At 39.7% G+C, this 13,793-nt stretch overlaps 1 protein-coding gene and 1 long non-coding RNA gene across 10 annotated transcripts in view; one reads left to right on the top strand and one right to left on the bottom strand.

The window, feature by feature from the left end:
• Positions 1-13,793, top strand: part of LOC121823268 (uncharacterized) — an 18,720-nt gene extending 4,927 nt beyond the window's left edge. For 5 of the 7 annotated variants that reach the window (XR_006064682.2, XR_013045142.1, XR_013045144.1 and 2 more), the window contains exon 3: positions 11,107-13,793. This is a non-coding gene — a long non-coding RNA (uncharacterized LOC121823268). Of the gene's footprint in view, positions 1-3,565 lie in introns of all 7 variants that reach the window. The other 2 variants (XR_013045141.1, XR_013045145.1) reach the window with 1 other exon arrangement.
• Positions 2,597-13,793, bottom strand: part of Wtap (WT1 associated protein) — a 31,191-nt gene continuing 19,994 nt past the window's right edge. For 2 of the 3 annotated variants that reach the window (XM_076552878.1, XM_076552877.1), the window contains exons 6-8: positions 11,411-11,589; positions 5,446-5,600; positions 2,597-3,826 (exon numbers count right to left, since the gene is read on the bottom strand). In XM_076552878.1, the coding sequence (XP_076408993.1) occupies positions 3,243-3,826; positions 5,446-5,600; positions 11,411-11,589 (918 nt within the window). In that variant the 3' untranslated portion in view covers positions 2,597-3,242. Of the gene's footprint in view, positions 3,827-5,445; positions 5,601-9,838; positions 11,590-13,793 lie in introns of all 3 variants that reach the window. The other variant, XR_013045139.1, reaches the window with a different exon arrangement.

The following is a 13,793-nucleotide window of genomic DNA, read 5'->3' as shown; positions in this document are numbered from 1 at the left end:
AGGACCTGGTTCCCAGCACCCATATGGCAGGAAGCTCACAACGGCCTGTAACCTCCAGTTTAGGGGATCTGATGGGATCTGATGACCTCAGCATATATTAGGCACACCCATGATACATACACCTACATAAAAACACTTCACATAAAATACCACCCCACCCCTGCCCCCGACAGCGTTTCTCTGCAACAGTTCTGGCTGTCCCAACTTGCTTTGTAGACCAAGCTAGACTTGAACTCACAAATCTTTTTCTTAAAGGGAGGTAGGGAGCTTCAGAGAGAGCAAGGAGTATTGGGAAAGCATACTTAGACCAGGGAAAGAAGAAAAAAATCACTGTAATTCAGATAGCAGACCAGTTGAGGAAGCTGCCTGGCTGTGGCTCTGTAAGCTTCTAGGAAGGAAGACTACATTATCTCATTAAAGGTATAATTAGTCCTGAGCAGGCCTGAAGGTGGATCTGCCTTCTTGAGCAGTGGTCCCTTTGCCAGGTGACTGACCTGCCCGACTGTATTAACTCCTAAGGGAGAGGATAATGGTATGTCTCCACACAGGTAGATGCTAATTTTCTGGCTAGGAGGCAACAGCTTCAAGGCCCTGTAATACCAGAAGAAACTACTTTGCAAATTTATTTGGTAAATTATCAAGTAAAAATTTGTACTTGGCCAGGTGGTGGTGGTGTAGGCCTTTAATCCCAGGACTCGAGTGGCAGAAGCAAGCAGATCTCTGAGTTCGAGGCCATCCTGGTCTATAGAGTTCCAGGACAGCTAGGGCTACACAGAAAAACCCTTGTCTCGGAAAACAAAACCCAAACCAGACGTCTACTTATACGTGAGTAGTAGCTTGACAAAGAGGTGGCCTGTCACCAAGACTGAGACTTCAAGATTTAACAGTGGCTGACATTTACCGAGCAGTCACTGTGTGCTTGGTACTTGCTGCACACTGAACGATGTATCTCTTACACCCTAACTTTGTGTGTTGAAACTATTTCCCACTGATGAGAGGTGAGACCTTTGGATTACAATGACTGAACGCTCCCACACAGGCTGAGAAATGAAATGACGTCTCTGCCTTCTGGAAATACATCTGAGGTCCTCACTAGGAACCAAATCAGCCAGCATATCACATTCACCTCACAAATCCCAGCCTCCAGAACTGTGAGAGATAAATGTTGCTAACACTCAACCTGAGCTCAAAACAGTACTTCACTTCTACCAACTCAGTTAATGACCTTTTATGGAGCAGGGCTCTAGTCATATGACAAGATTACCAGTAATGCCAGGACTCAACTTTACTACTTTCCCAAACCACTTCATCTGAATAGGGTCCATCACTTTTCCCAGCAAATGAGGCATCTAATTCCAGACAGAAATGAGGACTGCTGACTTCACATGCAACCATAAATCTTAAGTTACTTACCAAGTAGAATTAACAGAAATCTATTTTGACATTAAGCCTATATTAAATTTAGTCAGCTACACTGCTGTTGAAAATTTCCTTTTGCACAGATTATTAGATACCAATAGGATAGAAAAAGTTATATTTTTGTGTAAATTGGGTAAAAGGATATATATATATATATATATATATATATATATATATATATATATATATATATATATATATATATATATATAAAGCTAAAGCCCAATAGTAATTCATAAATCAAGGGAGTCTTTTTTTGTTTTTTTTCAAGACAGGGTTTCTCTGGTAGTTTTGGTGCCTATCCTGGATTTCGCTCTGTAAACCAGGCTGGCCTCAAACTCAAGAGATCCACCTGGCTCTGCCTTCTGAGTGCTGGGATTACAGGCGTGTGCCACTACTGCCTACCAATCAAAGGAGTCTTTTAACATACATCAAACTGGCTAATTATAAACAAATTTATTTAAAATCATATAGGCTTTATTCACTTAGGACTGCACAAAAGCTTACGACAGTGCAGGGTTTTTCTGTTCTTGTTTTTTTTAACTGAGACAGGGTTAATCTGTGTCCTGACTGTCCCAGAATTCACTCTGTAGATCAGACTGGCCTTTAACTCAAAGATCCACCTGCCTCTGCCTCTGCCTCTGCCTCCTGAGTGCTGGGATTAAAGGCATGCGCCACCACCGCCCGGCCTAGTATTACTATTTTAACAAACAGTGAAACAAACTATAACAACCTTTCGCAACACTTTTCCCATCTTCACACCATACACTTCCTTATAATCTATGCAAGCATGCTGTTTAGGAAAAACCGTTACTTGGTCACTGCTTTAAAACCAACATCCCTGACTAAAGATACACCGATTCCCTGAAATCAGATCAAGAATAAACTGCTCTTCAACTGAAACATAAAAATTATTTGTTTTTAAAAATGAGATTTTTCTGTCAAGGGAAAAAAAGCAAAACCATGAACTGCAGTCATAAACTCCTACTTCATTCTGCAAAAGAAAAGTGCAAACTAAAACTTAGGTGTGCATAGTCAGACATAATGCATGGACTGTTTTAATCTGACCTTTGTATATGTTACAGGGTAGAGGGAATTTAGCAGTTCAGTGAAAATAAATAGCAACTGCTATACACACCCAAGAGAAAAGAAAAAAACAAAAAAACAAATAGAGGAGTCATAATAAAATTTTTTTTATTTAGGTTTGGTCAGTACAAGTGAGATATACTGGAGTCACAGGGCAATATGCATTAACAAGACACAACAGTTCATAAAAACTTAGTAACTATGCACACAGATTTCTTAAACATTCAGTCACCTAAAGATGAATGCACAGATGTATGGTGGAAAAACTTTATCTAACACTGAAACTACTATAGGACTCCAAGTCCAACTTTTTAGTGATAGAAACTACTGTACCGGGCACGCCTGGCCGTCCTAAACCCACATCTACTCTAACAAGTCTGGATGGTGCATAAGTACAACAGCATGAGGAAGAATGCCCTTACACAGCACGGGTTCTAGATAGACACAGATTTATACAGACATCATCGTTATAGATTCCCGTTTACAACTTCACATTAACTCATATAAAAATAACTTGACCCTACACAAAATGTTCTTTTAGCAACGTTCAAAGTAATTAACTGTTACGATTTTCAAAGTGGCAGAGGTATTGAAGCAATAAAAAAGAAAAAACAAAAAAGGGAACCAAACAAAAAACACACCCACAAAAGGCAAATTGTGACAAAAGTATGCATTAATTTTTGACAGTATCCTCTCCCAAATTAAATGACACTGTATAAAAATTTGCTGGAAAAATATTACAAAACTGAACCCTGTACATTTACACTTGAGTCCAAGCCATTCTGAATGTGGCGGGAACCCACAGTTCGATTACCTTTCCCACTCACTGCTTTCTCCTCTTGAGGGTCATGACTGGAGTCTGTGTCATTTGAGTGATGTGTGAGAGAGTTTTCACTGCCCGTGGGAGAGTCTACACTTTCATAGCCCGCACTGAGTGGGTTTATGTAACTACTACCTCCTCTGCCAGTTCTCTCCTCTGAGCTGTTGGAGGCCTTATTACCATTCCCTGAAGAAGAAGGAAAGTCATCCTCAGTTGTGTTCCCCTCCCTGTGAAATCCAGACCCAGACGTCCGCTGGCGGGAGGAGCTGCCATTACTTGGTCCATTTGCCAGACGACTGCAGTCCTTGCTTGTGGCCTCGGCCTGATCTACAGGTTCAGAAGATGTAGTCCTGCTGGTACTTGGGGCTGACGCTTGAGACTGCTGCTGCTGGTACTGCGCCAACTGCTGTCGTGTCTCCTTCAACTGCTGCTGAAGAACTAGAATGGTGCTCTGCATGCCCTCCACCTCTTCATCCAGTTGAATGATGAAGTCATTCAGCTCTGTGCAAACAAGAGTCGGACCGACTTTAATATCTTAATATATTTTAAAACATTTGTTATGTGTATACACATGCACTCACCTGTGCATGTGTGTATGAGAGGCCAGAGGTCAACATAAGGTGTCTTTCTTCTATAGCTTTCTACCTCTCACTGAACCTGGAGCTTGCCATTTTGGCTAGATGAGCTGACCACCAAACCCCAAAATTCACCTTCCACACAGGAGTGACAGACCACCACAGCTCCATACCTAGCTTTTTATTGGGGTGCTAGGATCCAAATGCAGGTCCTCATACTTGCACGGCAAGTGCTATGCCCACTGAGCTCCTTCTCCAGCCCCCTCAAATATTAAGTGCCAGCAACAAAGCTAAGTAGTCAATAAATGCTTACCAAGAGAATAAATTCTGTTCTAAAACTGGAATGCATACCTAAAAAATTTACCTGGAATTTTAATCACCATTTAAGAATGAGTTTGGAGGGTAGCTGGAAGCTTTAAATATTCAAGTAACCAAGTTAAAATTGATTCCAACTGGGCTGGAGAGATGGCTCAGCGGTAAAGAGCACTGGTTGCTCTTCTAGAGGTCTTGAGTTCAATTCCCAGCACCCACATGGTCGCTCACCTATAATAGGATCAGGTGCCCTCTTCTGTGATACAGAAATACATGCAAGTAGAGCACTCATATACGTAAAATAAATAAATATTTTTTAAAAAATTGATTCCAACCGTCCTGCTTCATACAACTGACAATAGCCTATAAAGTCTTATCTGCATTGACCAGAGGGTCCCTTCTCTTCACCCTCAGCTAGTGCCTTCAATTAAATCTACAGCTGGTCCAGCTCTCAGGACATGTTGGTTCTTTAACCCTCCAAAGAAGTCTGATCCACACACAAGAACAAAATCACCTAAGAAATACCTGGGGATTGCTAAAATATACAGGTCCATTAACTTTCTAAAAAGGCTTTAGGAAAAACAGCCTCTCAGTTGCTATATAACATCTCCTACTTAACATGTTTACACACAGTAAAAGCTAAGAATGACGATATTACCTACCAACTTTCTTTGCAACCAACCATCAAATAACTGGTTCTCAGTTTACAAGTTCATAGTGTGGCTCTATTTCTTACTATTAATTCACTTCACAAAACAAGAAAAAACAAAAACAAAAAAACCCCAACCAAAAAAAACAAAAATAAAACCAAAAAACCCCACAGCTATGCTTGGACAAAAAAAAAAAAGGACTATGGTAACAATTACATTTGGTTTGTCTTAGCAAATTTAAATAGCAACTCTCCTTTTTATTGAAGAGGACCTTAAGGAAATATAATTATGTTACTTTTTAACCACAAAAACTGCCAAGTGTTCCCAAGATTCATATTTAAGAGAAATTAAACAAAACACCTTTTAGTACAAACAAAAACTCACAAAAATTTCTCAGTGTGCTGTTAGGACCTTGGGGAACATTCTAACTTAAGTAAAGTGGCTTTGTTCTAAAAGTCAATGGTAGGTGTTGCATGCACAATTTTATGTAGCAGAACATGCACAGAAACTTATCTACCACAAGCCTGGCGGCCTTTAATGCCAGTGCAAAGGTAAGCAAACTTTAAACAACAAACCCCCTTACCATCCTGACTGCTTTTAAGCTCCTCACTATATTTCTTCTGTAAAGCCAACTCTGCTTCAAGCTGTGCAATACGGCCCTGGGACAGCTGCCTTCCAAGCTCTTGGTTCTCCTGGATAAGCATTCGACACTTCGCCATTAACTTTTTGCCTGTTTGGCTGCAAAGGAAAGAGCCAATCATCACAAAATGAAGACAAAGCTCTCTATAGCCTTTGCTCACAATCATTCCAGCAGATGTACAGAACATAACTATGTCACAGCAGATGCCACCCTGTAATTACCATCTTCTTTTCTGGAACATGTCCATCTTCTGCACTTCGGTCTTTACCAATAGAACAGCAAAAATAAACCTTAAACAAAAAGTGCCAAGTAGCCAGAGCCACTTTTTGTTTCTACTGTATCAAGGTTTGCATGCTAAATTATCATTCGAAGTATAAGCAGGCCATTTAACATATATCTTGGATATACTGTTAATGTAATACTAAGGTACTAAGCTTTATCAAACCAAAGTTCTTTAAAAAATATGTATAGAATCAATTATAAATGTATGCCCCTTTACCACCCATAAACTACCTGTAAAAGAATGAGGATATATTCTTACTAGTAAACACACATAAAGGATTCCTTTTAATAGGTAGTTCTCTGGTACAAGTATCTTCGATACAAGAATATAGCTTTTAAAAGACTTGCCAACTAGAAATCCATTAACTCCTTATTTAACTTAACTGGGACATAAATTTGTTTTTTGTTTTTGCTATGTGTAGAGGATGACCTTGAAATTGCAATCCTCCTACATCTTAAGTACTAGGATTACAGGTATGAGCCACTATGCCTAATGAGCATTTTAATACTTGATTAAGACTATATTCCCAAGTCACAAAAATCCAAGATTATTTTCCAAACCTCAAATTATCTGTCAGATTAGGAGCACTATACTTTTGAACATTTTAATTTTCAAATAATAGTGCCCTACACTATTCAACTCATACAGAGAACCAACAGAGTAATAAAACAAGTAACAATCCAATAAAACTTCACTGCTTTTAGCCTTAGTAATAACAGCAGAAAGTATTAACTTCAAGGGTATTTGGCTTTAATTAACAATTGTGATACTGACTTTGAGATGTGCATATGGACAATTTCACATTCTTCTCATTGGGTTAAGTCCGGAATGAACTCATTGGATAAGAACACTTCTGTACTGTACTGTTCTTCCTATTTCTAATGGGATTTGCACTTGCCAGATATACAGAATCCATCTGATCCTAGCAGACACCTGAGCCCTAGCAACAGTAGTACTTTGCAGGGAACTCTGTTACTGGGAATGTTGCAGATTTCCTTAACTTATAGCTTATGTTATTATAATACAGTTCAACAACAACAAAAAGTTGTAGTTAAAATTTCTTTACAGATATTTGTGGAACATTAAAAAACAGGTTACTATTGTTCAAAGGAGCCAAGGTACAAGCTCTGAGCGCACACAGTAAGAGTTCCATTTGTTTAACACATTCCCTTCACTGCTAATGTGTAGCTCCTGATTCCCTCCACTTTCTATCAGCCTCCTCAGAGTTTAGCCTCCAGATGTGGACACCACTGTAAGACAGTGACTTCTTTCTTCCTTCTACTTGACTGCCCATATAACAACAACTTTGTTTCTTTCTCTTTTTTGAGATAGGGTCTAGCTGGGCATGGTGGTGTTTGCCTTTAATCCCACCAGAGGCAAGAGGATCTATGAGTGCGAGGCAAGCATGTTCTACAGAGCGAGTTCCACAGGACAGCCAGGGCTACACCGAGACCCAGTCTTGCTAACCTAGAACTATGAGACCTGACTGTCCTCAAACTCACAGAATCTGCACACTTCTGTCTCCCAAGTACTGGATTAAAGACATGTGCCAGCTGTTTCTTGTAAATCATATGCATCAAAATTTTCCACCAGAAAGTTCTACTTTCCTGTAAATTAATAAAGATTAAGGGGGAAAAAACAATTATAAAATACATTAATTCACTTGACCCCATAGACATAAAAAAATTTATAGTAAAATATTTAAAAATGCTTAAAACAGTTTAACTACCCCATGGATGAATGATTAGGAAGCTGATGAAGTTCTAGTGTAAGCTGAAGCTAGTTCTAGGCCATTGTTGGCCATACGGAGAAACCCTGTCTTAAGAATCACCTCTAAACTTATTATCTAAAACACCTTAAAACTGCTTCAATTTTATATTAATAACTATGCTGATTAAAATTGGTATCTGTGGTCATCACACCACACATAAACACACTGCATACATGGTGTGGGGCTGGGAGTGTGCTCTGATTTTAGCATTAAAGCTTGGGTTCAATCCTTAGTACTCGCTACCAAAGAAAAGGCTGAGGACACAGCTTAATTATAAAGTGCTTATCTAGCATAGTCAAGGCCCTAGGTTCAATCCTCAGCACCACAAAATAGAGAACTTAATTACAAGTGAATATTTGGAAAAGAAAAGCAGAGATCACTCCTTTCATGTAATTTTTTAAAAGTGGGGGGCTGAAAAGTTAGCGCAGCATTTTAGAGCACTTGGCTGCTTTTCCTGAGGACCCAGGTTTGATTCTTATCATATACATGGTGGCTCCCAACCTTCTGTAACTCCAATTCCAAGGGATCTGACACCCTCTTCTGTCTGGCCTCCACATGCAAAGGTGGTACACAGAGAAAAATGCAGACAAATCACTCCTATACATGCAAAAAAAAAAAAAAAAAAAAAAAAAAAAAAAAAAAAATCCTAGCATCTTAAAAACATTTTTGTCGTCTTCTCCTATGTATGGGTGTTTTGCCTGTATGTAAGTCTGTGTGTGAGGGAAGTGTATTAGATCCTCTGAACTGCAGTTTTAGACAACTGTAAGCGTCCATGTAGGAGGTGGAAATTGAACCTGGTTCCTCTGGAAGAGAAGCCAGTGCTCTTAACCACTGGGCCATCTCTATAATGCCTTAAAAAAAAGTCTCCGGCGATGGTGGTGCACGCCTTTAATCCCAGCACTCAGGAGGCAGAGGCAGGCGGATCTCTCTGAGTTCGAGGTCAGCCTGGTTTACAGAGTGAGCTCCAGGACAGGCACCAAAACTGCACAGAGAAACCCTGTCTCAAAAAAACCAAAAACCAAAAAACTCCCAAAGATCTTAATAGGTAATACTTACAGACTTACAAAAAAGAAGGGACATCATATATTGTTTTCATTATCAAGGGAAGGAAGCCAGGTTATTTTGTAGAGATGTACATATAATTGCCTAAATGACTTAAGTGTAAACTGAAGATACCAATATATTCCTAAACACTCTGATGAATGTCTTGTCAAATGAAATAGTTTAAAACAGACAGTATTACAGAGAGAATCACAGTCCATCTCTCATTAGCTCTTTTGTTCAGTTTTTGAGACAGAATATGAATGTACTCCCTAAATTCTCCATTCTCCTGCATCAACCTCACCAATGCTGGGATTGAAGGCATGAGCCACCACACCCAGCTAAAATCTGTATCTCTCAAAATTGGAACTGAAATAGAGGGGAAATACCATATACATATACAAGAAAACCCAAAACCCAATCAACTGAATCATTCCACACTGATTACTGATTAATCACTACTTATTTTCAAATTAACAATGTATTTTTAATACTTGATTTATTCTGGCTTATGATTTAATTTTATAATAAAACCCCATTTATGGGTTGTTAAAATAAGATTAACTAACAAAAAGAAATACCGAGTAACCATTCAAAAGGTAGTAATTTAGATATGCTTAAACATACCCAAGAGATAAAAACGGAGGAAAAAAAATAACGCTTTGACGTATCTGTACGTACGGTATGGTCACATTTCTTTAAAACCAATACACATAAAATCATTGCATAGGCACATATAACCTTGATGACACCCAAGCTATCTGACAGCAGTAACTGGTCCTGCAGAGCAGAAGGGGGCAGGCTGACACAGGCCCAGGAGTGACACTTTCCGTCCCTCCTTCCTCTAGGGCTTCAACTGTATACCGAGCAGGCATTGTCTTAGGAAGAGCGAAGTTACAACAAGGAAGCAGGCCCAGGCCTCGAAGTTACTGTACCCAAGTAGCAGAGAAAGACTGGCTAAGTGTGAACACATGTTAGTAACACATTGTACATACTACTACTTCACCTACTAAAAATATACTCAGGGCTTTTTCTATTGTGATCTGAAAATGCATAAAATAAGTACAAAAGATGCAATTTGGTCACAGTAAACTACTTTTAAACAGATTGGTTACTTACCCTCCAAACCCCCAGTGACAATTTTAGAAGCAGACTTGTTCCTGTAAAGTCATACAAATCACTCCTCCAACCCACCCCTACCCCACAATCAGTTCCCTAAAGCAAACAGATAAGATACTTACAATTGATTTGAACGATTAAGAGAACTTAAGTCACCCTTGTTAAAACTGCACTTAAACGTTGGGACAAGCTGGAACATTTATCTTCTACTCATCTCAGACTCCATTATCACCAAGCGAAAATTCAAACTGGTGACTTATAGACGAAAAAAAATTCACCTCCAGGCTTGGATGGAAGCATGAAGAATATAATGCCTCGTTTATCTACATGAGCAAGTGAGTCTGCTAGAATGATCACTATACCTTTTTCCAATTCATCAAGTCTCACTTGGGCCAGCCCAGAGTTCCAACACATTATTTCCCCAATCTTCTGGCAGGAACCTTGTGAGACTGCCCCACATTATGGTCTACTGCAATATCCTGGGGCCAAATGCCAAGTCTCCTTGTCTTTTATACCACCTGGAATAAAGTCTTTTAAACGAGACAGCCTTTTCCTTCACTTTGAAGAGCACAGAATAATTTTTCCAAAGTGTTGATCTGCTCTCCACAGCCCCCCAAAGTAAATATTAAAGAGTACAACAAAATTATCAGAGTATTCCTTGAATTAAAAAAAAAAAACCCAACTATTTCAAGGCACATTTAATTTAATATCAAGAATTCGATACAAAAGGCCCAAATACAATGAAGGAACACATTCCCCCATTTAACACCAACGACAATGCTGTTCAACATGTGCCTGCTGAGTGAGATGAGGGTTTACTGAGTAACGGGAGTCTCTTCACGGCTAATACCTTATACAATCTAGTTGTGAAATGCATACTCAGAATGCTGCAAGCACTTGAACCTGAAGTGTGAGACCACACCTTCACGTTTGTACAGTCCTCCATTAAGGTTATCTACAGTTTCCACGACCATTCAAAGAACAAACCATTGATAGAAACCACATAGATTTAAGGCTCCATTATGTAATAGAGAGCTCAGAGCTAATGGATAAATATATGCACTACCTGTACTGGTAGTTATGACTTGATTGTCTCACAGCTTATTAGAAGTTGGTTCTTAGCATGTAAACCCTTTAAAGGCAAAATTCTCCTCATTGGAGTTTTGACCCAGTAGTTCAACGATCATGAAGTCCACAGTCTTATTGGCATAACTGATGTACAGTGTCTCTAAGTCACTATGCTCAAGGTTAAGAGCGATGCATATTCCACTTTTACATTTTACTGGAATTTTACATGTTCAATTCATGATTTTAAACCTCCAAACTGTCTGAAGACACAGTGTGCCACAGACTTAAGACTTCTGTTTTCCCCTCTATTTTCTTCAAACAGAAACATTTCTCAAGTGTCTACATGTTCTAGAAGGGGAATTTTTCGGAGGTGGCCTCTTCTTCGGAATAGTCCGACGGCATCAGGCCTCTGAAGCAAGGGGAAGGGGAAGAGAAAAGCTGAAACACAAGGTTCATCTGGTAAGTTTTACATTAACCATTACAAGCTGGACAGTATAAGAATGTGGCTTTTTGGCTCAAAAAAAGTCTGAGTCTTGGTGTGGAAACGAGTACTTGGCTGTCCCACCACAGCTTTCTCGAGGTGGGACTGTCAGGGAAGTCTTGACTGGGGAGTATGATTTGTTTACCTATCAGGCGTAAACTTCCAGGCACTCAGTTCATTTTGGGCTTGTTCCAGTTTGTCTTTAGTCTGTTCCAGTTCACCTTTCATTTTTAGGAAAAACAAGTTGATCGCTGGGTCTACCATTGTTGATCGCAGTTGGGCAACACTCGGCTGCTGGACTTGCTTGAGGTACTGGATTTGAGTCTGTGCAAAGCAAAAGAAACAATTACTACCAAATCAGGAGAAATTCTTAAGATGGGGAAATTCCTTTTTATTAACTTGACAGTGGTCAGCCTACTTGTTAGGCGTGTAATCCTTTGTTATCGAAAGTCTCCCTAAGGGTAAGGGTGTAGTTCTATAACAGACAAGATCATGTAGAGCAGGCCTTGAGTCTAATCTCCAGTACAAATACACACCATTTCAGACAGTAACAACAACAAACCCTAGAAAAAGTACCAATTAAAACCGAGGATAGTGGCACATGCCGACTCTAGCACTTAAGAAGGAGAGTGGAGGGTTTTAAGTAGCCTAGCAGTAGATCACTTGCCTTATATGCACAAGGCCTTAGGCTTTGGTCCCTAGAACCACAAAAGAGGGAAAAAAGGGACAAATTAAAAAACAAGTGTTTAAGGCAATTAAGATGAGGTTACATCTTACTTTGCAACCCAAACAGTATTAGAACAAAACCAGGACTGTATCATGCTCAGCAGTTAAGAGTATGAACTGCTCTTATAGAGGCAAAGGCAAAGTTCCAGCTCTTGGTACCCACACTGGGCAGCCCCCAAAGTGCCTATTGACTCAGGCCAGGAGAGATCCTATACTTTCTGCAGAAACGCACGCACGCACGCACGCACGCACGCACGCACGCACGCACGCACGCACACATGCATTATTAAAAACAGTATCTTAAACCCAAACCTAAACCAGCCAGCCAACAAAGCAATACAAGCTCAGCATTGTAGTACATGCCTTTAATCCCGTAATTGGGAGGCAGATAGTCTGATCTATGCAGTGAGGTCTGGGCCAGTCAGGGCTATATAATTGAGACCTAGTCTCAAAATAAACAAAAACAAACAACAATGTTTTTATTTTAAGGACACTGACAACTACTAGAAAGAAGCAAAGTTGAAAATTCTATTACAGAAGAACTGGTGAGGTCTTAGCTTACTTGTCCTGAACAACTTCTGCCTAAGCCAACTATTCTACATAAAACTCCCTGATACAGGACTAGAATGTATTACAGTTTGCACTTTTAAGTTTAATCCAGAGTAGTGACAGTATGGCATTATAGAAGTAAAATTCTATAGCCGCTTACGCAGAAATACATTCCTATTTTCTCTTCCAAGTATGAAACATAGGAACGCATTGCTGTACATAACTGAATTGGCTTAAGCAAGCCGGATGTGAGTCGAGTCCCAGCATCACACTTCTTTGTTGTTGTTGTCGTCCCTGGAGCAGAGGACCAAACCCAGGGTAAACCCCCAACCCCAGCATTCATGCTTCTCGACTCCTAGTGGAAAACTTTTTGCATGGCACTAGAACCTTCTTTCTTACATAGGAAACTTTCAATTTCAACGTCAGTTGTGCTATTTACTAGCACTCTAACAGCACATTTTCTAAATTATGAATTAAAATAACCTCATTTCCTTCATATCCAAAGTACAACTGGACCCAGAGTCTTGTGCTGCCCTAACGTTTGGTTTTAAATTTTAAAACATGGATTATTTTGTGTTTGTATGATGAGTGGTGTGGTCAGAGGCAAGCTTGCAGTCCCCTTCCTTTCACCACGTGGGTGCTGGGGGTGGAATCAGGCCACTGGGCGTGGTGGAGCATCTCTGCCCAACTGTACCCTCAGGTTTAAATAGGATGAAAGTTGAAATTCCCTACCATAAATTTAGTAGAAGGCACAAATACACTGATTAACTCGAGACTAAATTTAATTGTGAGTTCCCTGCACACAAATAGAAAGGAATAATGTTTAATTTATGGAGATACTATGTTTTTCTATTGAGATGAAGTTTAACTACGTAGCCCTGGCTGGCCTGGAATTTAGAAGCCCATACTCTACAGAGCAGGGATTAAAGCTATGAGCCCATCAAACTTGCTCTAACTTAAGGGATTTATTTTATTTTTCTACCTATATGTTAGTATGAGCACACACCCGAGTGTGCCCTCAGAAGCTAAGATCCTGGAGCTGGAGTTATATAATAGCTGTGGATCCTGAAAGAGAACTTCAATCCTCTGCATAAGCAGCAAGAAAGCACTTTAACCACTGGGCCATCTAGCCCAGCTCTTATGAAAAAAAATTTAAAGTAATTCATTTTAAGCAAAAAATATGCCTCTTAATTCAAGGTAATGCCAGCAACTAAAGAAATGTAACAGGAGAATAAAACACATCATAGAGTGTG

The sequence above is a fragment of the Peromyscus maniculatus genome, chromosome 16 (genome assembly GCF_049852395.1).
Source record: "Peromyscus maniculatus bairdii isolate BWxNUB_F1_BW_parent chromosome 16, HU_Pman_BW_mat_3.1, whole genome shotgun sequence".
In the NCBI taxonomy this organism is placed as follows: Eukaryota; Metazoa; Chordata; class Mammalia; order Rodentia; family Cricetidae; genus Peromyscus; species Peromyscus maniculatus.
The sequence above is the reverse complement of the archived record's forward strand: the minus strand, read 5'-3'. Positions and strand labels throughout refer to the sequence as shown.